At 35.4% G+C, this 27,243-nt stretch overlaps 1 protein-coding gene across 12 annotated transcripts in view; it reads left to right on the forward strand.

The window, feature by feature from the left end:
• Positions 1-27,243, forward strand: part of CNOT4 (CCR4-NOT transcription complex subunit 4) — a 141,831-nt gene that overhangs the window by 88,823 nt on the left and 25,765 nt on the right. For 10 of the 12 annotated variants that reach the window (XR_004484551.2, XR_004484552.2, XM_033432389.2 and 7 more), the window contains 3 exons: positions 16,936-16,993; positions 19,591-19,840; positions 20,733-21,233. Coding sequence is in view for 10 of the 12 variants with exons in the window: in XM_033432389.2 (XP_033288280.1) it covers positions 16,936-16,993; positions 19,591-19,840; positions 20,733-21,233 (809 nt within the window). In the remaining 2 variants the exon portion in view is untranslated. Of the gene's footprint in view, positions 1-16,935; positions 16,994-19,590; positions 19,841-20,732; positions 21,234-26,177; positions 27,179-27,243 lie in introns of those variants that run through there. The other 2 variants (XM_012533923.3, XM_004272171.4) reach the window with 1 other exon arrangement.

Below are 27,243 nucleotides of genomic sequence, written 5' to 3' on the forward strand. Positions count from 1 at the left end.
GTCATTCTAATTAAAGTCATATTCTGGTTTATAGCCCCTAGAGAATTCAGAGCAGAAACGTAAAATTTAGATGTTCTCTTTGCTACATTTGTTATTCCCTGAATATAAAAGTCATGTTTCTATTGAAGGAAATCTGAAAAATATACAAAAGCATAAAGAAGAAAGTAAAAATTGTATGTGATCTCAATACTCAGACGTTTTCACTGAAAATGATTTGATGTATCTTCCTTGCAGTGTATATTTCCTTGTAGTCCTTTTCCTTCCTGTGAATGTATATATACACAAAACACATTGGTTTGTTACATTTTAAAATTTAATACCCATTATTATGAATATTTTCCCATGTTATGAAAGCAATTTTTATGACTGTGTAGTATTCCATTATATGTGAGTATTTAAAATTTATTAAACCAGTCTCCTGCTGATGTATATTATCTTACTTTCATTTTGGTGCTATTATTTATAATACTGTGATGAACATTTTTTCATGTAAACATTTTGGTTATAGTTTTGATGCTCTTAGAACCTCTGAGTCAATGATTGTGAGTACCTGTTTACTTGAATTGAGTATTTTTTTCTGCACATTTACCAATTTGATAAACAAAAAATCTCATTTTGATTTATAGTTGATTAATATAGTGAACTTATGCATTGTGAATTCGTATCTCTTTGCCATGTTTTATTGGTATTTAAGTGTTTTCTGTGCAGTATATAGACTGGCTTCTCCCATTAGTTGACCAAGTCTGTTTGTTTCAAAATACTTGAGTTTATAGATCAATTTTGGGAGAATTTATATTCTGCAGTATAACATTGAATCCTCTCAACCATTAATGTGGTATATCTCTCTATTTAAGTCTTTGGTGTCTCTCAGGAAAGATTTTTTTTGGTCTTTTCCCTGCATTTTAAAATCGGATCTCCCACCATCATCTCTTCCTACTTGAGAATCCCTAGGCTAAAAATTAAAGAACAGTGTTAGAAAGTGGTGCTAGCAGGCATCCTGTTGCATTACTTTTATAGAGATCTCTCCAGTGTTTTATTCACTCTTAAATATGATTTTAACCATTTATTTGAGATAAATTTTTAATCACAATGCGAAAATACCTTGCTATTTTTAATTTATGAGCTTTTTTCTTTAGATTGGAAGTGAAAATTGGAATTTACAAATGTCTTTTTAGCATTTTAACAGTAGTTAGCTTTCTTTATTTTTTTTGTGATCCCTTATTAATAGATTTACTAATATTTTATTGACTTTGCCTTCATATAAGGTGTAGTCAGAGCACATTTGTAACTGTTTCAGTAACAGGAGAGGAGTGTTATAGCAGCCACAAGTTGTAGAGGGAAAAAAGAAGAAAAAGGGGAATTTAAAACAGTATTCCCATTTGATAATTTTGCCCAAAACCAGTGCAACTGAACTTCAGCGGGGACCAGAATAAATTTTGACATAGTTACCTTTGCTTTTCATAAGTACATGATATAGGAAGGTTTTGGGGGGAGGGAGAAGGGTTGTTTTTTGTTTGTTTAATGCAAGTCCCCCAAATTTATTAAGGACAGTTAATGGCCCAGGTTACAGAGAGTTGTGGGTTTGTTGTTTTGGTTTTTTGGCAGCTCCTATAGTTTGTTTTCTTTCCATGCTAACCCCTGTAAGAGAGTAAGTTTGACTGTCAGTATTACTGAAAGTCTGCTTTGGTCTTCATTTCTACGTTGCCACCATACAAGGTACAGTGGTAGGGATGAATTTGTAGATAAGTTTGTATAAAGTTATATAAATTTGTAGATAAGTTTAGTCTGCCAAGTTAGAAAGATGAGCAGTACAACTCTTTCTATGGTCCTGCCCTACAGAGAACATTTTTCTTATTCAAGATAAATTGAGAATTAGACTTTCCAGGGACACAAAGAAAAAGAATGGTTCCTTTTCCTCTTTTCTTGGCATTCCTGTGTAGTGAGTAGCAGTTTTAGAAGAATTGCAAGAAAACAAAACTTGGAACTTTATAGATTGACATTAAACTTAAAATGTACATTTTTCATTTGTAATTAATCCAGAGTACAAATATTAAAAGTATCATAGCTACTAATCGTCACTGAACCCTGACATGGTCCCCTGATGCACATTAATGTTAGTAAGTGAAATTTTCTATAATATGTCTTATTCCTGTCTCACTTGAGTAATAAATTAGAGGATGTGTGTCATTTGTTCTTCACACACACATCCCCATTATTATGAGTTTGAGAGTGTATCAGTCAGATTGAGTATTGACTGTAGATATGCTGTTTTTCTATATTAGTAAGTTACTTTGAAATGATGAATACAAATGTAAAGAATGGGGAGTAAGGGAGCCATGCAGTAGTGATGCTTGTGGACTGGATATTTTGTTTTTAAGTTTGGGGCTTTGAGATACCTTTATTTACATTGAGGCACTATTTGTGCACCAACTGAAGACTGAGACAGGAATAGTAGTAGCTAGATGGCTGCTATATGCCCAGGACAGTGCATAGGCCTACCTACAAGTATGTGGGGGACAGATTATGGGGTGTGCAGATCACTCAAGGTAAGTGGTTCTGACTTTATGTGGCTCAAAGAAGCCACCGTTGAAGGAATCAAGATGTTCAGCTTTAGATTTAGGTAGAAAGAGGGTTGAACAGAAATTTGGTGTCTTCTGTGTTCATTTAATCTCCTCAGTAGTCCTGTGTGGTAGCCATCATTGGTATTTTACTACTGGCAAGAATACTAAGTCTCAGAGAGTTTAGATAATTTACCAGTATCCTACACAAATAAGTGATAGACCAGATTCTGACCTAAAGTCTCTGTCACTTTTAAGCCCAAGCTCATTCTCCCACTCTGCCATTTCTTAGTCTAGAATAGGTGAAATTTAAGACTCTAACATGAATTAAAAACTCTGACATGAATCAAACTAAATCAATTAAATGAAACTATGCCATAACTGTATGTAGTTTGACCTTAAAGATCTCTGGTACTTAAGGCTTAAATATAGTGGATGTACTGTAAATTCCAAGGAAGGTTAAGCAAAACCTTCCCTAAACCACAGATTGGTGGCAGTAGAGGATAAGCTAAAGAAAAGATGAATGGAAAACTTCTATAGAAATTTGTCAGTTTTTATCACATTGAAGGAAAATGTACATCTTTAAAAAATATATACAGCTATATTTTTATTGAAAGTCAAATATAAGCTCTGAGAGACAGAAGCCATAGCCAGAGTGCCTTATTTATTTAGCAGAATGGGGGTAGTCACTGCGTGAATCCTGTTCTTCTGTACTAACATCATTTGGTAAATCCCTGAGATTTAGAAAGGATATGGTCCAGAGACTTGTACAAAATAGTCTCAGTAGAGCGTGTTAAATCACGCATAGGCTTCTGAGTATCTGTGATCTCTGAAATTTTATGTGAAATGTGTGTGTGTGTATGTGTGTGTGTGTGTGTGTGTGTGTCTAAATTTTTCTGGAGGAGGAGCAGTGTAAAGCAGTAATTCTCAAAGTATGGCCAAGTGCCATGAAAGGTAGCCTACATTTTTTTTTGTAAAATGGATCCCCAGAAAGGCATTCCCATTTTTGAAATAGGTAGATGATTTGCAGTTCCCTACTTTTATTTTTGTATAAAACTAAGGGCTGCTTACTAGTAAATTAAGTAGATAGTAAAGTTTGCTAAAATTGGATATTTACATTAAAATTCATGAATTATGAGATTTTTCTGAACTTATTTCTCAGTCTTTCCTTATTTTTCTTAAATTTTATTCCCATGATGTATTTGGATATATAAAGTTACTGCACATGTACACATACATACTTGGAAAACTAGTAAGTCAACTCTGGTATCTTGCTCCACCTAAGTAGAATATTTTCAAAAAGGATAGAGAGCTACTGGTATTTTTTCCAGAGGGTGGGTGTAATGAGGGAGGGGAAGGGAGGGGAAGGGTTATGTTGGGAGGGATGGGAGGAAACGGTTAGAGATAGAGTTTTTGGTGCCCTTATTTCTTAGACTAGAAGAAAAGGCACATCAGATGAGCAATTGTGTGTTTAAATTCAACTTAGTATCTTTTTAAGATCAAACTTTATTACTGAAATACAAAATTATAATGAATAGATGGAGATTTTTCTGTTGTTTTTGAAAGCTTGCCACAGTCTTATGATATGTTTAGGATGGTGGATGTCCATCCTTCAGTTTTAATATTAATGATAATTAATTTTTTGTGCTTACTAGTAATCATAACATTTATTTTCATTCATATTTGGTATGTCCTGGAGTTATGAGAAAATTCCAATTAGAATCATATTTGCCACCTACAGTTAGTCTAGGTTTATTGAGGCTTTTTTTTCTTGCCATGTTAATTGTGTCATGTTACTTAAGATGTGGCCATATTTTAGTAGCAAAGTGATATTTTCAATGTTAATGTATATTTGAAGCCCCTGTATCAAAATAAATTCTATAAAAGCAAGCTTCCTGTCTATAACTTAAATTCGTCCTTTGCAGTAGCAAATGTTTATCTCAGTTATTTAAGACTCTGGTGAGCATGAAAAATTAAAATGAATTATTCTCAATAAATATGGGAATATTTAGGAGCGGTGTGAATATGTACTTGGGTATATAGTAACATGACAGAAATTTGGAAATGTCCATTATATTGACATCTGGCTTAAATTTTACTTTATATTCAAAATGCAACAAAAATTAGTACAACCATGACTACTATTTTTATCTTGTGAAAGTGAGAAACAAGGGAACTAGACTTCCTCAGTATTTTTCCTATCCCACTCCCAGTTCTTAAAAATGAATTTTTCTTTGATTCTTCTACTATGTGACTACTTGTTTTATGTTGCAAATTTTAGAAAGCAGCCAAGAAGACTATATTTAGGAATTTGGTGCTGTCGCCACCAAGGAAATAAAAGGAAATCAAACTCAAAACTGCCCAAAGGGCCAGTTAGAAGGTAGCAGAGTTGGCTGAGCATCTGAAGATCCAAACGGAGGCACAGCAGTGTCACACTACCTGCTTCAGATAGTTGTGAATTTTGGTTTCTTTATCTGTAAAACAGAGTATTTCAATTTGATATTAATGATTCCTTCTGGCTCTAAAGTCTAATAACTTCAGAGACTTTGAGGAGACTTGATGCCTTTTCACTGTGTTCCTTTTGCACTAGTGCAGTGATCATCAGACACTAGGTATCTCAATTTGGACTAACTGAATCAGAATCTTCAAGGACAGAATCTAGATCTATATATACTCTATACTTTCAATAGATAAATATAAATATTTATATTTTGAAAAGCTCCATAGCACCAGATTCCAACTGTTGGGTTAGTTGGAAAATATTTAATCCTGAGAAATCTGTAATTTCGCCATAGGTTTCAGAACTATTTAGGACTAGAACTTAAAAAAGATTTTTAATGAGACTGTATGAAAACACGTTTACAAATTTTTATCTGCAGGGATTTATACACACAGCTTTACCTTCTGGAAATAATATCTTGATTGTTATGAACCCTAACTACCTATTAGAATTTCTCAATCCCACTTGAAGCCATTGCTTTTCAGTCAACTGTGTGGTTCAGGGGTCTCAATTTCTCTTTCCCTTCGTGTTATTACTGGACAGCAATGATTCCAGGGCTAACATGCTATTCTTCCACTTCTTAAACCAACTGAACTATGAGTATGGATGCAGCCAGGACCTTGCGTGTTTGTTACTACAGCACAACTTGCAAAAATTCTGTTGGGACATTCTGGCCTTTCCTCGGGGCCATACCTAATTGGCTGAGACAATCTTTGATCTCTTTAATTCTGATCCAGGCTCAGAGGGCTCATTCGGAGCAAGGAGAGGCAGACCTCGAAGCACCTGTGGAAAGCCAGCAGCATGAGATTGAATCCTGGACCCTAGAATTAAGGGCTATGATGGAGAAGCTGGTGAAATCCATCAGCCAACTGAAAGACCAGCAGGATGTCTTCTGCTTCCCATGTAAGACCCAGACCCCAGTGAGAATACCCTCTATGGGCGCCCGTCAGACCAGACAGCAGCAGCTTTTGCAGGAAATTCTCAGTGAACTGGACTAAAGGAGAAAGGAGGTGCTGGATGCCTCCAAAGCACTGCTAGGCCAATTAATCACCCTAATTAATGGAAGGTCCAGCAGCAAAACACCTGCATCTGGAGCCCCCCCTGGACGATGGGTTGAATCAGCTGGAGAAGTGTTCACAGCTGGAGCAAAGTTGTTCTTTCACCTGAATCAGCTGCTGAAGGAACTCAGTTGCCTGGTTAGCTGTCAGGATGACCTCTGACTAAAGGGGTGGACCTGTGGAAGGCCCCATACACAGAGTTGCTTTTAGATCTGTTCCTAGCCTTTGTGGTAGAAACCCAGCCCTATGTTTCCTAAACTCCCCATTGACCCCTCATCCTCAAGATGGGGAGGAAGTTCACTGTCCAGACGAGGCTGCTGATGAGATTCCAGGAAGACAGTGGGTCACTGACTGCAAAAGTCTCCACTGACTGTAAGCTTCATCAATTACAGTCATCCTTCAGTATTCATGGGGATCAGTCCCTTAGGATAACAAAATCCTCATATGCTCAAGTCCCTTATATAAAATGGTGTAGTATTTGCACATAACCTACACACATCCTCCTGTGTACTTTAAATTATCTCTGGATTACTTATGATACCTAATACAATGTATATGCTAAGTAAATAGTTGCTGGCACAAGAGAAATTCAAGTTTGCTTTTTGGAACTTTCTAAAATGTTTTCTTCTCTGAATATTCTTGAATCTGAGGATGTGGAACCCATGGATATTGAGGGCCAACTGTACAAAGTTTCCAGAAGTTCAACATTCTGACTTCAAACCAGAAAGCTTTGTACCCCAAGAAGGAGCAGAGTCAGGCTTTAATTTGGTACTCTGGCTGCCTGACTGGTGGAGCCGTGTTCAGGTGGTTCTGGAAAGGGCAACAATAGGGGACTGCTGGGTGCAACAGGAATCACACATTTATCAGCTTCATGGTCGGATACACCTACCAGGATCTGAAGCAGGAGCTGAAGACAGATACCCTCTGTGTGGTGATTATTTCTAACATGAACCTACTCTTGATTGCCTGGTCCTTGGTTCTCTGGTTCAGTCTGGTCAGCTCACATCCCTAGAATCGGCAGTTCTTTTCCAACACCGCCAGGAATGCCAGCTACTGAAGACCATCTCTGATACCTTTCTGTTGCACTTAAGTGAATCATTGGGAGGGGGTATTACCTGTTCTTGGTTGAACGATGATGAAGTGCAGCCCTGCACCAGGAGGTACTGCAGTCATTCGTGCTAACTAAAGTCCACCACTACCAACCTCTTACTGAGGCGGACTTACCCGAGAACCTGCTGTACTTCCTCTACTCCTGAAGCCCCAGGGATGAGGCTTTTGGGTGCTACTACCAGGAGAGAGTTAATCTTCAGGAACAGAGGAAATAACCTGAAACATAGGCTCATTGTGGTCTCTAACAGACAAGTGGATGAGCTAGAACAACCACTAGAGCCAGAACTTGAGTCATTAGAGGTGGAGCCCACACTGGCACAGGGGGCCAGAGCTAAGCCTGGAGTTAGAGCCACTGCTTGAGCAGGGCTGGATCTGGGACCAGCACTGGAGCCCACACTAGGCATGGTATCACAAAGAGTGCCAGAACCAAACCCAGGACCAGTACTAAACCTGGAGCCTGTTCTAGAGCCATTCCCAGGGAACCCCAGGAAATAGGTCTCTATCTTCATTAGTAAATGTGATATTTATTAAAGTTTGCTTTCTTTTCTTCACCATCTTGGCATGATAATGGGTGGATGGATGTTGAATGTAAAACAACAAATTTGTTAGTATGACAGAGCTTAATGGAATTTGGACACCTGATGCCAGGAGAGTTGTGAGAACTCTGACCTGTTAGTGGTAGCTTTGAGATACGTGTTTTCTGTTCAGCCATCAGAGTGCAAGAAGTTCACATTTATTGCAATTAGACTTCAAAAATACACTTTTTCTTTCTTTTGGGTTTATACATTCATTTGCAGGGAGTCCCCCATCTTTATTTGCCATTTTTGCACTTACAGTTGCACTTACTATGGCAGGTTTAATTTTAATTGACCTTTTACCTAAAAAATAAAACTTTCTAGTTATATCCTTATTTCTAAAGCTCTCATTTATTATTCCTTGAATTTGTTAATTCTTAAAATAAATTGAAGAATATACTAAAACTGAATGGAACTTAAGCTTACTAATATCTTGCCCTGATCCTGATTTTTCAGCAGCTGTCTTTGGATTGATGACAGTGATCTAGAAATTTTGATCTAGAGATCTTTGATAAAACCTTCCCAGGTAAAGCGTTAAGTGTCAATGAATCACTGCTTATGAAACTGCAGGTGGCATGGTGGAAAAGATGATATAAGTTATCCTAATTAGTTGTAGTCCGGAAACAGTCTCAAGATTTAATTCTGAATGTCATAATATTTTCATATATTGCCCTTGACATTAGCAAGATTGACTTCATCTATATTGAAAATTATTATTTAGTGCGTTTTAATGGTGGCGACTGAGGAGGTGAACCAAGACCAAGACACTGAAGTTCTTCCTATGTAATAGCTTGATTTCATCCATCTGTTTCTATGACTACTCCTTCCTCTCAACTTGAAGCCTGTATTCCCTTATAAGAATAGTGCAAATTTGGGGAAGGTGGCAGAGTAGATAGCCCCAGGAATCACTCTCTCCACCTGGGCAACAGTTACACTTGCTTAATCTGTCTGATGTAACTATTTTGGAACTCTGAGGTCTTTTGAAGGCTTGCAACTTCCAGGGAAAGACTTGGCAGTTAACTTCGGTCAATTTCAGCCTTAGCACAGTAGCAGCTACCCCTCCCCCACCCCCAGCCACATGGCAGGTGCTATGTACATGTTCCTGGAGCAGCTTGCATATAGCTTGTGGGAGACAGGGTGGAGAAAGAGGACCGTGTTCTCAAATGTTGAGGATCTCTGCTCTGAATGCTGATTATTGCTTCCAATCACAGGTGCAGACGAAGAGGCAGGCAGTCATTGTTGCACCTTTCCCAAGTTGCAAGTCCCTTCCTCTCTGAAGTGATTTCAGGGGATTTAAAGGACTGACACCCTCCTGCCATACTCCTTTAATTTTTGCTTTTTCCCCTTTTGGGAGCCAGACACTAAGACCTAGGACATTCAAAAACAACCACATATAATGGGGAAAATTAGAAAGTGACTGCATGTCCAGGGAAGGCTCAGAATAGACCTGAGAAGACCTTAAGTTTACACCTAAGACCGATTCTCAGCACAGAGACAGCCTACAACAATCAAAAAAGAAAAAAACAAAACAACAACCAGTAACAAAAAGAGCAAACACTGGAGAAGGGGAAGAATCTGATTTCCAGAGGTACCATGTTACTAGATAGATTTCAAATGGCCAGTGTTAAACAACAAATCAGACGGCATAAAAAGAAACAGAAAAGAATGGTCCATTCAAAAGAAAATAAAGCAACAGAAACCATCCCTGGAAAAGACCTAATGGCAGATATACTGGACAGAGTCTTTAAAGCAACTCTCTTAAAGATTCTTAAAGAATTAAAGGAAAATGTGGAGAAAGTCAAGAAAGTGATGTGTGAACAAAAAAGGAAACATCAATAAAAGGTAGACTTCCCAGGTGGTCTAGTGGTTAAGAATCCGCCTTCCAGTGCAGGGGCCATGGGTTTGATCCCTGGTCCGGGAGCTAAGATCCCACATGCCGCAGGGCAACTAACATGCTCTAGAGCCTGCGTGCCACAACTAGAGAGCCTGCGTGCCACAACTAAGACCCGATGCAGTCAAATAAATAAATATTTTAAAAAATAAAAGGTAGAAATTTTTAAAAGAAACTAAAAAATTCTGGAGCTGAAAAGTATAATAATTGAAATGAAAAATATTCTAGAGGAGTCAAATGCAGATTTGAGCAGGCAGGAGAAAGAATCAGCAAACTTGAAGATAGGGTGATGGAAATTATCTAGTCTGAGGAACACACACACACACACACAAAGATTGAGGAAAGGTCAGCAGAGCCTAAGGGACCTGTAGGACTCCAAGTGGACCAGCAGATGCATTACTGGAGTTCCAGGGAGACGAGAGAGAGAAAGATGCAGAGAGAATATTTGAAGAGATAATGACTGAAAACCTCCCCAATTTGCTAAATATAAACATCCAAGAAGCTTAACAAATTCTAATTAAGGTGAATTCAGAGATCCACAGTGAGACAGACATGATAATCAGGACAAAGGAGAGAATCTTGCAAGCAGCAGAAGAAAATCATCACATAGAAGGGGATCTTCAGTAAGATTATCAGCAGATTTCTCATTAGAAACTTTGGAGGCCCGAAGGCAGTGGGCTAATAGATTCAGAGTGCTAAAAGGAAAAAAATACGTATATACACCAGCCAAGCATCTTCTGTACAGCAAAACTGTCCTCAAAGAGTGAGGGAGAAATTAAGACATTCCCAAATAAACAAAAGCTGAGGGAGTTCAGGACCTCTAGATCTGCCCTGCAAGAAATGCTCAAGGAGTCTTGCAAGATGAAATGAAAGGACACTGGATGGTAACCCAAAGCTGTATGGAGAAATAAAGATCTCAATAAAAGTAAATAAGTGAGCTATTATGAAAGCTAGTGTTATTATAACAATGGTTTGTCACTATACTTTTTTCTTCCTATATGACTTGAGGTTAGTACATTTAAGGTCCAGTACTTTAGTGTAAAAGCTGGTATTACTGAAACTTTGGTTTGTGACTTCAAATCTTGTTTTCTACATAATTTAAGAAATTGCATTTAAAAGAATTATTGGGGGCACACAATGTATGAAGGTGTAATTTTGTGACATCAGTAACCAAAAGGGATAAGGATGAAACTGTAAAAGAGCAGAAATTTTGTATATTATGAAAGTTAAGTTAGTATAAATTTAAGGTAGACTGTTGTGACTTCAGAATAGTAAATGTATTTCCCATGCTAACAACAAAGAAAGGAGCTCTAGAATATACACAAAAGGAAATGAGAAAGGAATTTAAACATTTCACTACAGAAAAATCAAACATAAAAGAAATGAGGAGTGTGGAGGAAGCTATAAGGCATATAGAAAACAAATAGCATGATGACATAATAACTCCATATCACTAGTTATGTTAAATGTAAATGGGTTCAGTTCTCCAATCAAAAGACAGAGATTGGCAGAATGGATAAAAATACACTATCCAGCTATATGCTGTCTACAAGAGACTCACATTAGACCCCAGAACACAAACAGGTTGAAAGTGAAAGGATGGGAAAAGATAATTCTGTGCAAATAGGAACCAAAAAAGATCAGGGGTGGCTATACTAATATCAGACGTAACAGACTTTAAATAAAACAGGATTATATGAGACAAAGAAGGACATTATACATTAATAAAAGTTTCATTACAGCAAGAAGATAGGACAGTGATAAACATTTACACACCCAATGACCACCGAAATATATGAAGGAAAAACTGACAGAATTGAAGGGAGAAATAGTTTTGCAGTCATAGCTGGAGACTTCAGTATCCCACTCACAATGATGGATAGAACAATCAGACAAAGCATAAGGAGAGGATTTAAACAATACAAACTAACTAGATCTAACAGACATATACAGAACACTGTACCCAACAACAGAATACACATTCTTCTCAAGTGCACGTGGGACATTTTCCAGGATAGACCATATGTTAGACCACAAATTAAGATTCAATAGATTTAAAAAGATAAACATACCAAGTATCTTTTCTGACCACAATAGGATGAAATTAGAAATCATTAACAAAAGGAAATCTAGAAAATTGTGGAAATTAAACAACACTTTTAAACAACTAATGGGTCAAACAAAGAAGAAATGACAAGGAAATTAGAAAATACTTAAATGAATGAAAATGAAAGCACAACATACCAAAACTTCTGGGAAGCAGCAAAAGTGGTGCTAAGGGGGAAATTTATAGCTATAAGTGCTATTATTACATTTAAAAAAATAAGAAAGATCCCAAGTCAACAATCTAACCTCATAATTTAAGGAACTAGAAAAAGAACAAATAAGCCCAAAGCAAGCAGAAGGAAGGAAATAATAAAGATTCGAGCAGAGATAAATGAAATAGAGAATAGAAAAACAGTAGAGAAAATCAATGAAACCAAATGTTGGTTCTTCAAAAATATCAACAAAACTGACAAAGCTTTAGCTAGGTGAACTAAGAAAAAAAAGAGACAGCTCAAATTACTAATATAAGAAATTAAAGTGGAAACATTACAGATTCTACAAAAAATAAAAAGGATTATAAGAGAGTACTGTGAACAGTTTTATGCCAACAAATTGGATCACCTAGATGAAAGAGACAGATTCCCAGAAACATAAAACCTACCAAGACTATGTTACAAAGAAATAAAATACATGAATAAATGTATAACCAGTTAGGAGATTGAATTAGTAATCAAATATCTCCCAACAAAGAAAGGTCCTGGATCTAATGGCTCCACTGGTGAATTCTACCAAATATTTAAAGGAGAACTAATACCAATCCTTCTCAAGTTTTTCCCAAAAATTGAAGAGAAGGGAATGATTCCTAACTCATTCTTTGAGGCCAACATTCCCTGATAACGGAAGCCAGACAAAGACACTGTAAGAAAAGCAAACTTTGAACCCCTAATGAACATTGATGCATATATCTTTAACAGAACATGAGCATACAGAATTCAGCACATTAAAAGGATTATGCACCAAGACCAAGTGTGGTTTATTCCTAGAACGCAAGGATGGTCTAATGTGTGAAACTTGAGCAGTTCAATATGCCACATCAACAGAATGTAGGATAAAAGCCACAGGATCCTCTCAATAGATGCAGAAAAAGCATTTGACAAAATTAAACACTCTTTCATGACAAAAACAATTAACTTAGGAACAGAAGGAAGCTACTTCAGCATAGTAAGAGCCATATATGAAAAACCACAGTGGTTTTTCAATGGTGGAAGGACTGAAAGCTTTTCCTCTGAGGTGAGGAACAAGGTAGGGATGCCTGCTTTCACTACTTCTGTTCAACACAGTATTGTATTTTCTAGCCATAGCAATTAGCCAAGAAAAAGAAGAGGCATCTAAATTGGAAAAGAATAAGTAAAATTGGGCTTCCCTGGTGGTACAGTGGTTGAGAGTCCGCCTGCCGATGCAGGGGACACGGGTTTGTGCCCCAGTCCGGGAAGATCCCACATGCCGCGGAGCGGCTGGGCCCGTGAGCCATGGCCGCTGAGCCTGCGTGTCTGGAGCCTGTGCTCCACAACGGGAGAGGCCACAACAGTGAGAGGCCTGCGTACAGTAAAAAAAAAAAAAAAGAATAAGTAAAATTATCTCTTTTTGCAGATGGTATGGTTTTAGATGTAGAAAATCCTAAAGATCATACACACACACACACACACACACACACACACACACCTGTTAGAACTAATAAGTGAATTCAACAGTGTAGCAAGATACAGAGTCAACACGCAAAAATCATTTGCATTTCTATACATGAACAGTGGACAATCTGAAAAGAAATTACAAAAGCAATTTCATTCACAGTAGGATCAAAAGAATAAAATACTTAGGAATTAACCAAGGAAGTGAAAGACTTGTACAAGAAAACTATGAAACATTGCTGAAAGAAATTTAAAAAGCCACATAAATAAATGAAAACAACATCTCATGTTCATGGATTGGAATACTTAATATTAAAAAGTCAATTCTACCCAAAGCAATCTACAGATTCAATCCCAATCATGTCAGAAATCCCAGTGACATTTTTTGCAGGTAAAAGATCCATCCTAAAATTCATATAGAATCTCAGAAGACTCCAAATAGCCAATATAATCTTGAACGAGAAGAATAAAACTGGAGGACCCACACTCCCTGATTTCAAAACTTATACAAAGCTGCAGTAATCAAAATAGTGTGGGATCAACATAAAGATAGACGTATAGACCAGTGAAATAGACAGTCCATAAATATTAACTGTCACAAATATGGCCAAATGACTTGACAAGGGTACCAAGGCCAGACTACTGGGGAAAGGACAATCTTTTCAACAGATGGTGCTGGGAAAACTGGGTATCTACATGCAGAAGAATGAAGTTGGATCCTTACCTAACACCGTATTCAAAAATTAATTCAAAATGGATCAAGCACCTAAATTTAAGACCTAAAACACCCCCCCCCCCAAAAAAACCTTAAGAGAAAGTATAGGACAAAAGCTTCATGACATTGAATTTGGCAGTGATTTCTTGGATATTACACCAAAGGCACAAAAGAAAAAATAGACAAATTGGACTTCATGAAAACTTAAAAATATTTGTAAGTCGAAAGACACTATCCACAAGCTACAGAATGGGAAAAAATATTTACAAATTATATATCTGATAATGATTATTAACCAGGATATGTAGAGAGCGCCTAAAACTCAACAACAAAAAAATCAAATAACCCAGTTCAGAAATGGGCAAAGGACTTGAATAGACATTTCTCCAAAGAAGATATGTAAATGGCCAATAAGCATATGAAAAGATGCACAACATCACTAATCATTAGGGATATGCAGCTCAAAACTACAATGAGACATCTCCTCATACCCATTCTCCTCCCACCCGTTAGCATAGCCGCTATCAAAAAAGCAGAAAACAAGTGTTTGAAAGAATGTGGGGATATTGGAGTCCTTGTGCACTGTTGGTGAGAATGTATAATGGTACAGCTATAGTGGAAGACAGTACGGCAGTTCCTCAAAAAATTAAAAGTAAAATTACCATATGACCCACCAATTCCACTTCTTTATATACATGTAAAAGAATTGAAAGCAGTATATTAAAGCGATATTTGTACCATTACATCATAGCCCCATTACTCACAGTAGCTTAAATGTAGAAGCAATCTCAGTGTCCATGGACAGATGAATGGACAAGCAAAATGTGGTACATATATACAATGTAATATTCAGTTTTAAAAAGGAAGGAAATTCTGCAGTATGTTACAACATGGATGAACTTCGAGAACATTATTTATGGAATAAGCTAGTCACAAAAAAGACAAATACTCTGATTCCACTTATATACAAGGCATTTAGAATAGTCAAAGTCATCTAAACAGAAAGTATATGGTAGATGCTGGAAGGAGGGGAAAATGGGAAGTTGTTGTTTAGTAGGTATAGAATTTCATTTTCATAAGATTAAAAGAGTTATGTGTGTGGATGTTGGTGATAGTTGTACAACAAGGTGTGTGTATTTAATACCACTGAAATGTACACTTAAAAATTGTCAAGATGGTAAATTTTATATTAAGTGTATTTTACCACAGTAAATTTTTTAAAAATATTGCAAGTTTATCTCAGATTATCTGAATTATATTCAAGCCTGTTCTTCATGCTATCACCAAATTAATCTTTCTAAAACACTGCTTTATTTATTACATAACATTTCTGTGCTCAAAAAAATTTCCATTGGCCTCTGGTGTCTTACCTTTCTATCCTTACCTCCCATTGTTAAAATCATCCTATATGTTAGCTAAACTACTTACCTTTCTCTCAACCTTTTCTATGACCTTTTGATTCTTGAAACACTTGCTCTTCCTACCTTTAATGCTGTTTTTCCCCCTTTCCCTTCCTCCTCCCAATGTGCACATCTTTTTAAGGACCTAGTTAAATTTGAACTTCCCTAGGAGACTTTTCCTAATTGCCCCACTTGGGGTGGCTTCTCTTTCTTCTAAAGATTTATGGCATTTAATGTTTAAACAGTTCATTTAATAGTTGACACTGGCTGATATTTGTTGGTGTGTACCTGTTTTGTTTCCCCAACTGCCTCTAAATTAAGTGGGCTCAGTGCTATATCTTAAAATTATTTGTATTACCCACTTGACAATATTATGAATTGATTTATTGATATACTGTGAATAATAAGAAGTAAATATGCTCTTCAAGTAAATTTCAGACTTATCAATCAGATTCAAGAGCATCTGGCAGTGTTTCTGCAGAAGATACACTTGGTATTCAGGTTGGGTTCTTGTTAAATTTTTCTAGAACAATTAAATATGGTACCAGTAAGTTGTCTGTTTGTAAGGTGACTTTGTATATGTTTCCAGGCAATAAAATAATTTTGAGAAATTTGGAATCTTAAATTTTTTTGCTATAATATTGTATCAGAAATAAGTATTAGTGTATGGGTACTAATACTTATCTTTTGTTCATGTGCTGGGTTAAAGTTAGTTGTAGAAATGACTTGCTAGGTCAGTGTTATAATGTTTATAAAGATTTTTGTTTTTAAGTCAGATGAGTTAAAATGGACTTGAAGTTAGCAAATCTGTGTTACTTTACTGTGATACTGCATTTTCTCTTGTGGAAGTCAAGTTTTACTGTTTTAGTTTGAGGCAATAGTTTGCACAAAAGTTTCTTTCTGTTACTCTCCTGTGTGTGTGTGTGTGTGTGTGTGTGTGTGTACACTTACATATGCCTTCTCTAGGGTTATGATTAGGATATTGAAGTATTAAAGAAAGGTATTGCCTTTAAGAAATGTAGATAACATTTCAGTAACTTTTATGCCCTCCATTAAGCACTAGAAAAATAGGTGAGTATTATTTCAAGAATTTTAATGGGGAATGTGTTTATCATGGGCACAAAACTAAATAATGGATTAGTATCCATTTTAAGCAATACTTTTCTTTTCATAAGCCATTGTTTCACCCGTTGTTTTTTGAGAATCTAATTAGACTGTAAATTGCTCAAGGATAGAGATTTTATCTTATACTTCTTTGTGTCCCCAGCATCTAACCTAATGTCTTACATCAGAGTGCTTCAATAAATGTTAAGATGATAAAATGTCTATTTTTCTGGCTTTGGTTGTGGGGAGTAAATGTACTCTGATTTGATTTTATTTTTTCCTATTTACAGCCCCATTGACAAACCTTCCGATTCTCTCAGCATAGGGAATGGTGATAATTCCCAGCAGGTAAGATTTTGATACTGTATTCTTTCATTTATCTGCCATCTGCTGAAACAAGACATTCTATGTGAGTGAATTTTCTAGATAGTGAAAAATACTTTAAATACTGAAACAATTTAAAAACACTTTTAGTGGACATCTTTGTTAAATGTATTAGCCCTCTTTTTCTCCACAGAATAGAGCACAATTTAACCCTTTCTTGATCACTCAGAATTATCATTATGACCATATGTTATTGTACTGTGTGCTAATACATTAGTGTCCTTGGAGTCCCTGATATTCTTGGTCTTTCTGACCCTACGTGAAATGGTCCCAGACTAACACGCCTTCTGCATTCTTGATTTTGAGTTGTTTCTCTGCCCCATGCTCCCCTTGTCCCTTGCTGTCAACTTTAATTTTCTTTTCTTTTTTTTTTTAAATTTTATTGAAGTATAGTTGATTTACAATGTTGTGTTAATTTCTGCTGTACAGTACAGTGACTCAGTTATACATATATATATTCTTTTTCATATTATTTTCTACTGTGGTTTATCACAGGATACTGAATATAGTTCCCTGTGCTATACAGTAGGACCTTGTTGTTTATCCATCCTATAGATAATAGTTTGCATCTGCTAATCCCAAACTAACTTTAATTTTCTATTTCTCTCGGTGAACTTGACCCCAAGTTTTCCCCCTTCCCTCAAATGACTTTTGGCTTTGAAATGATAAACCAAATAGTTAAGTTCAAAGTTGCATCCACTATGATACAGAATGAGGTCCTGATCTTTAGAGCATGCCTTGTATCATCTTGTCTAGTTGCTAGCTTTTCACTACTTAAGTTTCTGTACACCTCTTACTTTGGTTTAAAAAAAAAAAAAGTGTAGTTTCTAATCTCTTCTGTAAAGAACAGCCAGTTCCCCACAGTGTGAGAAACTTAGAGATCTAAAATACATTGTTTTTCTAAACTTGTTGTTCACAGTTTCCATGAAAGAATTTGAAAATCTTTATATCCCCTTGTATATTTTAAGTTAACATTAAATTTTTTTCATAATAAGTTAAAAATAGCTGCAAAGGATGTAATTTCCAGCTTATTATAAATTTTGGTATTTTTAAATAAACATGCTACATTGGGTTTTAATAAGTATCTGAGAGATTTAAGTATCAGAATGTTTTGTTACTCCCTCATCCATTTACACAAGCTATTCTTTAACAATCAGAAATTTTACATCATTACTTGAACTCATTTTTTAATTTTCACTGGTATTACAGAATTTTTTCTTAATGCAATATAGTTTACGCTTGGGACTTCCCTGGTGGCTCAGTGGTTAAGAATCGCCTGCCAATGCAGGGGACATGGGTTCGAGCCCTGGTCCAGGAAGATCCCACATGCCACGGAGCAACTAAGCCCGTGAGCCACAACTACTGAGCCTGCGCTCTAGGGTCTGCAAGCCACAACTACTGAGCCTGCGTGCTGCAACTACTGAAGCCCATGTGCCTAGAGCCCGTGTTCCGCAACAAGAGAAGCCACTGCAATGAGAAGCCCGTGCACTGCAACGAAGAGTAGTCCCTGCTCACCGCAACTAGAGAAAGTCCACGCACAACAATGAAGACACAACACAGCCAAAAATAAATTAAATTAAATTAAATATATATATATATATATATATATATAGTTTATGCTTGATAGGCATTCTCTCAAATAAAAGTAGACATATAAATTTTGAATTGGAAATAAAAATATTTTGTTGACACAATGCCAAACTTCTTTCTTCTGAATTTATTTGTAGTATTGATTTGATCAAAGCAATATATATATAAGCATAGATTTTGATTAAAAAATCATTAAACATAAACACTAAAATTGTATTGGAAATTTACCTCTTAATGAAGTGGATAGGGCATTTTAAAATTAGTTTTTTTGCATGCATGGATGAATATTACCTATTGGTACAAGGAGATGTTTCAGCAGCAATCTAGCCATGTTTTCATTTTTCTAAATACAGGTGCTGAGACATCTTGTTCATATAAATAAGTAGATGGAAGAAAGAGTTATTATATCAATATCACTCAAATTTTTGAACTCCTTGTGAATTAAATACCTAAGAATCATATTAAGATTTCTTATAAAAACTATTTTTAATGATGCTTTTGGAAATAGCTTGATTAGATCTTCTTTCCATTTTGTTTAAAACTGAAGTATTGGGAATCATCTAGTTTGCCAAAGAATCTAGTCATTAGAGTCAGTCACTGTGTCATCACTAATCTTAATATTTCTAATAAAGTTTTGTTTGGCTCCCAGAAAGTTTTCACACTTGGGCAAAATACTATAGTTAGATCCCAGAGAGTGAGAAATAGTATTGTCTTTGTAAAGTAAGAGAAATTAGGTTGTAAAAGGAGAGGATACTGGCTGTGTCTTTTCAGGAGGGTCAGTTTTATAAAAGAGTACATATGTAAGTTGATGGATTTTTTTGAAAATTTATGCTCTCATAAAAAAGTCTTTAAGTACCCCAGTTTTTGAAAATCACTATTCTAATACCTTTCATTGCAAGCCTTTTAAACTATGGCTTATTACATTGTATAAACTTATATTGATTATTCTTTTCTTTTTCCATTTTATTTAGATATCTAACAGTGATACACCTTCACCACCACCTGGTTTATCAAAATCCAATCCAGTCATCCCCATCAGTTCATCCAATCACAGTGCACGGTCTCCTTTTGAAGGGGCAGTAACTGAGTCACAGTCATTATTCTCAGACAATTTTCGCCATCCCAACCCTATCCCAAGTGGGCTTCCTCCTTTCCCCAGTTCCCCACAGGCATCCAGTGACTGGCCTACAGCACCAGAACCACAGAGCCTCTTCACATCAGGTATATAACAATACTATGTGTGTTAGTAATTATACTCAGACTAAAATGAGACCTTTGCTGGATGTGTTTTTATCCCTTTTTTGTCCACTCCCTTTTTCATAAAAATGTAAACTTTTAAATGGCAAGGAATTGGATGGTTAGGTAAGTAGTTCTGTGACCTAGAACTTACCATGTTAACAGACAAATTTCTCCAAAAATCAAGGGTTAGATCATTTTTCCAATAATCGAATGCTTATTCCTCTAGGAAGTATTAAGGGCTTACAATTTTTAATTAGATTTGTGTTTGTATAGTTATATTTTTAGAAATGTTTCCCCAGCTGACAAAGAAGTATGTTAGTTAATTTTTAAAGTTACATTTTGAGACATTTCCAATTTCATTCATTGTAAGTTCTCATTAATGTGAAGGATAACACAAAATCAAGACAATTTTTTTAAGACAATTTAAAAATATGAAGGTTAAATGGATACTTTTTTCATTAAGTTATAGTAGTAGTATGTAAAGCGTATATTCAAACATATACTTTGTCTTTGATAAATACATTTCAAAAATAAACTTTACTAATTAAATTCTATTATATTTATTTATTTCATTTAAATGACTTACTTTGGGTTTTGATGATGAATAGTTGAGAGTATAATTTGGGTTTCAAGTAGTACTTTGTTTTCTTTGATCAGCAAAATCAGTCTATATCGTTCAGTTTTTGAAGTTAGTAACTTATGGATGAAATCATTGCTAGAAGTATCTGAGGACTTTTGTAATTTTACAATCGTAATGTTCTAAGAAATTATGTAGATTTTGCATATATTTGCCTTTGTGTTATAGTATGATGTTGCACTAGTGTGGAAGTGAGCTATATATTTTAAATTCATCGCTCATTCTTTTTCCCACCAGAAACAATCCCAGTATCGTCTTCTACAGACTGGCAAGCAGCATTTGGCTTTGGTTCTTCTAAACAACCAGAGGATGACTTGGGTTTTGATCCCTTTGATGTCACTCGAAAAGCCTTAGCAGACCTGATTGAAAAGGAACTGTCAGTCCAAGACCAACCTTCCCTTTCGCCCACATCTCTTCAGAACTCCTCTTCACACACTACAACCGCCAAAGGTCCGGGCTCTGGATTCCTGCATCCTGCTGCACCTGCAAATGCCAACTCGAGTCTGAATAGTACCTTTTCGGTCTTGCCACAGAGGTTCCCTCAATTTCAGCAGCACCGAGCGGTTTATAATTCATTCAGTTTTCCAGGCCAGGCAGCCCGCTATCCTTGGATGGCCTTTCCACGCAATAGCATCATGCACTTGAACCACACAGCAAATCCCACCTCAAATAGTAATTTCTTGGACTTGAATCTCCCGCCACAGCACAACACAGGTCTGGGAGGGATCCCTATAGCAGGTAGGTTCATTTATAGCCTTTGAGAATTTGTGAATAACTCATGCCTTCAGGTTGTTGGGTGGGTAGGGAGGGAACTTTTGAATAACAGAAAGTATTTATCATCAGTCTTGGAAATTTCAATGGGAAAAACTATCATAATCTAAAAAAATTTTAATTGGATGGATGCCTTGTAATAGTGAGCTTTATAAGGATGGTGGAGTATTATACCTAGTTATTGCTTGGAAGCATTTTACTTAATAGAATAGTTACCAGACTTTCTTATGGCATATAAATGCAAAAAGACAAAGAAAAAAGAAGGGCTCTGAAATTATGGTGCCATAAAGTCCAACACCATGGTAAAAATTCTGATTATACATTCTAAAAGTAAACTGGTTCAAAAAAATTTTTTAGAGATGGTAATTAGTGAGAGCATGAGGGATAAAGCCACTCTCTTAACTCCTTTTGACAACTTACTTATTTTGACTGATAGACACGTACAAACACACACACACACACATCAAAACTGTGCTATATGTTAATAAAGGACTTAATATTTGAGAACTCTCATTATTAGTGTTTCACACACATATGTGTATAAGTATACTTTCTGTGAAAAAGAAATTGTTCAAGGAGAGATATTTTTCCTTTTAGTCTGTCATGTTTTTATTTCTGGGGTAAATATTAGGTTCCTGTAAGTGATGCCAGAATACTTCTGGTTTTGTACTGCTACCCTTGAAGGTTTCAGAACTTTTGGCTTTTAAGGTCCCATATGATATTTATTAGATCAAGTGACCTCTATATCTAAAGGAATCTTTCTTATTAATGGTTTTTCAAAATTTAATTTGGGCTTTAGATATGACTGGTAAAAGAGTTTGTTCTCTCCTGATTCTCTCAAGTAGAATAGAATAGTCCTTCACTCTGTTACATAACTTATAAAATTTATTTTTATCCCTTTTCATGGCCTTTGTGATATGACGTGGCACAGCATTATTGTAATAATGTGCTGTTACCAGCAAAGCGTTCGTTCTCTTGTTTTTAGCAAGGTTGATAGATAAATTTACAGAGATCCATCAAAATTCTTTGGCTCTATTCTCTTTGTGACCAACAACATTTCATTTTCAAGACAAGTAGTTGGGTTAAGAGAGTATGGTTTGTGGCTGTTGATACAGTGAAGTTAATTTACATATAAGCATGATAGCACCTAATGTAGTGGTTTGCACATTGGTGGGACTCATGTTATTTGTTCATCTGATATGGTAGTTAGTAGGTAATCGAGAGTGACATTTTTCAGTCCTCTTCTACATGATATTCACTTGTGAAACACTAAGTGTTCAGTTCCTGGTACTCTTTTTTTCATCCATTGTAGACAGCATATTAGAACGTAATTGTGTTTTGTTTTGCTTTGTTTCAACCATTTAGAAATGTGGCATTTAAATTACTAGTAGTGTATCTCATAACATTATAACACTAAAAGTTAAAGCTAAGTTCCCCTAAATATTCTAAACATTTAACAATAAAATATTAAACCAATACTATAAATATTTGGGTATCTGTTTGCCCAACAATGAACTGGGCCATGTGGATAATACAGAACAAGTATAAAATATGGCTACTATTTCCAGGTACTGTACAGTATAGTTGACGAGATAAAATAAGACTGTGTATGAAAGTGGTAACCATATGGTACTGGAATCCAAAACACATCAGTGGAGCCTATAAATTGTTGGGGAGGCTTCATTGAAGAAATAGGAATTGATCTGTATCCTGGATTTGGGTTAGCAGGAGGGAAAGGAAAAAACCTTTTATGTTGATGGAAACTCCTGAATGAAGGCGTAGAGGCAGGATTTAGTATGTCATTACATTAAGAAGCATTAGAACTGCCTTCTATACCAGGAGGTCCTTCATATATTTTATACATAGAATGGATGAGAGGACGGAGAGCTCTGACGGTGAGGCAAAACAGTATGGACTTGATCTGATAGGAAGGATGATGCCTTTGTGGAACTAGTTCTTAGCTGTCTTCATTGTGTACTTTTATTTGACTTATTACATGACCATCTTCAAAAATTATCTGTTCTTCTGATTTCATAGTTATCATATTGTCCATTAGTACAAAATGAGCAGTTTTAAACCAAATATTTCAAGCCAGTATATATTCTGGAGATGCCACAGGGGTGATGAGTAATCACTGATTTTTGAGTGTAGTTGTCCTCATGTTAGTCATTTGAAATCTTCATCTAAAGTAGGTGCTTTATGAAAAAAATGTGGCATTAAATTATGGTCCTATCTTGGTGGGCTTTTCTTTTAGCGTATACTCAACCATAGAGCATAAAATACATTTTTTTCCCAGAAATTCTAAGAATGAAGTCACCGACTATAGGTTCTGAATCATTGTTGTATTTTGTGGGAGGTGGGGAGAGTTTGTTATTTCAGATTTTCAGTTTTTGACTATGCATACTACCTTGGTATTTAAATGGTGACTTATGATTAAGCTTATTGTTAGATTACTTTTAAGGCTCTCACGACTAGAGAAATTTTAGTTTTAATGTACCAAAATATTTTAAATTGTTATCAAGAGTTATAGAATCCTTCCATGGCTTATAAATATTTGGCAAATACCTCAGAAAGCTGAATGTGCTGAGCCTCAAAACAGAATAGTTTTATAATTGTAGCCAGATGATTGAGGATTTTCAGTAACAATTAGAAATGACAAACTAAAATTATGAAAAACTGTGTACATCTTAACTGTGAATTATTTGAAGCAATTTAATAGGTAGGCAATATCTGCCTCCCACCCCTAGCTGTAACTCAGTTGTACTTGAGTTGAACTATTGAAAAAGGCCTAACTCTGTATTCTGCAGTGAATATCATGGTATCTTACACAGGTAGCTGTCAAGTGCTTCATAGTGGAGAGTACATACTGTTTTAGTGAGGCCTGCCACTTTAAGATATACTTAGACAATATTCAGTGCTGGAAAAGGCATGTATATTTATTCTTTAGATATGTAGAGCAAAATGAGGTTCCTGAACTTTAGGAGTAAATACTCAGAGGTGTCAGTCTTCTGTGTATCATACAGAAACTATGTCTATATTTATTATATATTTGTATTTAAATTTTAAGTTTTGGTTTGTTTCAGTTAATTATTAAAATTTGATACACTGAAACCTGTCATGGGAAGGACAGTTGCCAGAGGTTTGACAGAAACATGGTTTCCATTTCCTCTGCCAAATTGAAATCATTTTTGTGTTTAAAATTAGTTATTTCCTTAATTAAGTGAAATCTTTTTAGCAGCATTTTCTTGGCTGCATATTCAGTTTGCTAAATTTAGAAGGATTTTTGGAATATTCTTGAGGGGAAACTTTGATCAGTGGGCAGTAATAGTGAAGTCCATTCAGACCTTTTTTATTATTGGAACCACGTGCTTTTGTTTTAAAAAGTGACTTTTCTAGTCCTAAAAATTGACCTACCTTGTTCAACTCCTTCATTTTAGGAATGACAAAGCTGTGTTCTGGAAAGGTTAAATAATTTGTTAAAAGTCACACATTCAATTAGTAGTAGAATTAGGATAAGAACCCAGATCTCAGATTTAGTAACTAAAATGGTTTTTCATTACAACATTGATGTTCTCCTTCATAAATGAAAATTACTGGCATTTACTTTAACATGGCTTTCTTCCCATAGTAAGTGATTTTTGCTCTCACACAGTTGGGAGGTCCCTTTTTATCAACAGTATCTATTCATGAGACAGTTGGCCCATCTCAGGAATATGACCTGTAGTTACAAAATAGAATGAATTTCATTGACTTGATGAAAATTAATCTCTTGCTTAGTTCTTCTAAGTACCACGTTCTCACCAAGAACTCTAGTCTAAAATTTCCTTTACACAGCCTCCTTGCTATGTATTTGGGATTTATAGAATCTTTGCCAATTTACTGAAACACTATGAAATAACCTGTTCTAAAGACTGAAAGTCTTTATCTTCATGTTATCAGTTAAGCTGTCTTTCCAAGTGTAACTTTGCAGATGTGTTTTTCAAAGGACTCCCTACCAAGATGTTTTTATTCCATAATGCTAAAAATTATTTGGAAGACAAATAATAGTCTAAGTCTGTAAACATTGTTGTTTCGGAATATACCTAGAAAAATATTTGAAACTGTTTAGGATTAGATTTTTGTTCGTGTTTTTGTTCATTTGAATTTTACTTAAGAGAGGGCATTAAAAAAAAAATTCTTAGTTTCTGAATTAGCTGTTTTAACAGTGACTTGATTGAATTTTGAGTCACGTGTGAAACAAGTCACTTGTAGTCATTATCAATTATAATTGGGAGAACTGATCTCATTTCATGTACAGTTCTCTGACCTAGAAGTAGTCATCTCACTTTCAGTCAATTGGATCATTGTATTGTTAGCATTTTACTATTTGCTGATTACTTCAAAAGTGCACATTGAATTTTCAGATGCTGTATGGTAATTTGCTAAATTAATATTTACATCTTTTTATTTCTTTTTTCTAAACATAATTACTGCTTTTAAAACATGGATTTGTCATTTTTCCCTTTTAAAAAATCACATTTTCACTTCTGTGAATTTAGTTTTAATTTTTTCACAAAATACTGCTTACTGTTAGGAGTGTCTAAATATATAAGGGGTCCAATTGGCTTGGAAAAGAATGGCTTTCCTGGTCTCTTTTTTTTTTTCCTTTTTGTATATTTATAATTCTAAATCTATTATATTTGTTCTTAAATCTGACAGTGTTAAATTTAAGGGTGTGATTGGAGTATAACTATTTTCTAGGTACTTGATAAGTTTATATTTTAAAATTCATGTCTTGTTTCACACCCGCATTCCAGCCATTACGCATGTATTTTATATATGTATCAGTATTCCAAATATTGAAGTCATTTTTAAAGGGACTGTTAACAAATCTAGTCACCCATAACTAGACCATGACTGACTTTTCCACAGGGGAAGAAGAGGTGAAGGTTTCGACCATGCCACTGTCAGCCTCTTCCCATTCATTACAACAAGGACAGCAGCCTACAAGTCTCCACACTACTGTGGCCTGACAACAGAACTGAGAGGAGAGGATTAGACTCTGGGGTGCTTGCATGGGCAACCGGATTTTTGCATGATTCCTTTCTGATTTTGCATTTAATGTATACACCCAAAAGAGCCAATATAAACGTTCCTCATGCCTACAACTAGTGTGTTACCTCATAGTTGCTAAAGTATTTCTTCATTAGGCCTTTAACACAATTTATTAGCATAATAATTTTGGCATTGTTTCTCATGAGTGATACTATTTTTTAACTCACACAAATAAACTTGTAGTACTATAATTAAGATCCCAGATGAGATTAGCTAGAATTGTTATTTTGGCTCTATTAATTGAAAATATTCAAAGATAATGGTAGTTCCTTGTTTTCTGATTTGTGAAAAAATGGTAATATCCTAATATATTCATGAAAATTTGAAAATTAAGAAGATAATGTCTTGCATTCTTTGAATACTTGAGAAGAAAGAATACATATAAAACAAAATTGGTGGTGTCATTTAATGCTCAGAAGAATGTTGTCAGCAATTGTTTGTAGTTGTATGGATTTATCCTATATTATGCATTACATGTTTAGAAACTGTCTTTGTTCTCTCTGATTTGCACATTTGCACTTTCTTTTTGAATGGTTGTTAATTATATAGAGACGCTTAAGAGATAATTATTATAGACTAAATGCAATATAATCTCTTTTCTAATGCACTGCCTAGTATACCGGGAAATTGCCTCAGAAACAGAATTTCAACTTACAGTTGATTTATCAGAAACTTGAATATGAGGTAAATATTGTATGTGAGAAGCAACCATAGTAGTGTAACATTTTTATTGGAAAAATGGTAGTTCTGTGGGATATTTGTTTGGAAATTTCATTGTTTCACAATTGAAGTGTGATAATAAAACTATATTACAAGTACCTGACCAGAATGAGACTAAGGTGGAAGAGAAGAGATTGGGGATCCTCTAAAATTAGGCCACGTA

This window comes from Orcinus orca, chromosome 9 (assembly GCF_937001465.1).
Source record: "Orcinus orca chromosome 9, mOrcOrc1.1, whole genome shotgun sequence".
In the NCBI taxonomy this organism is placed as follows: domain Eukaryota; kingdom Metazoa; phylum Chordata; class Mammalia; order Artiodactyla; family Delphinidae; genus Orcinus; species Orcinus orca.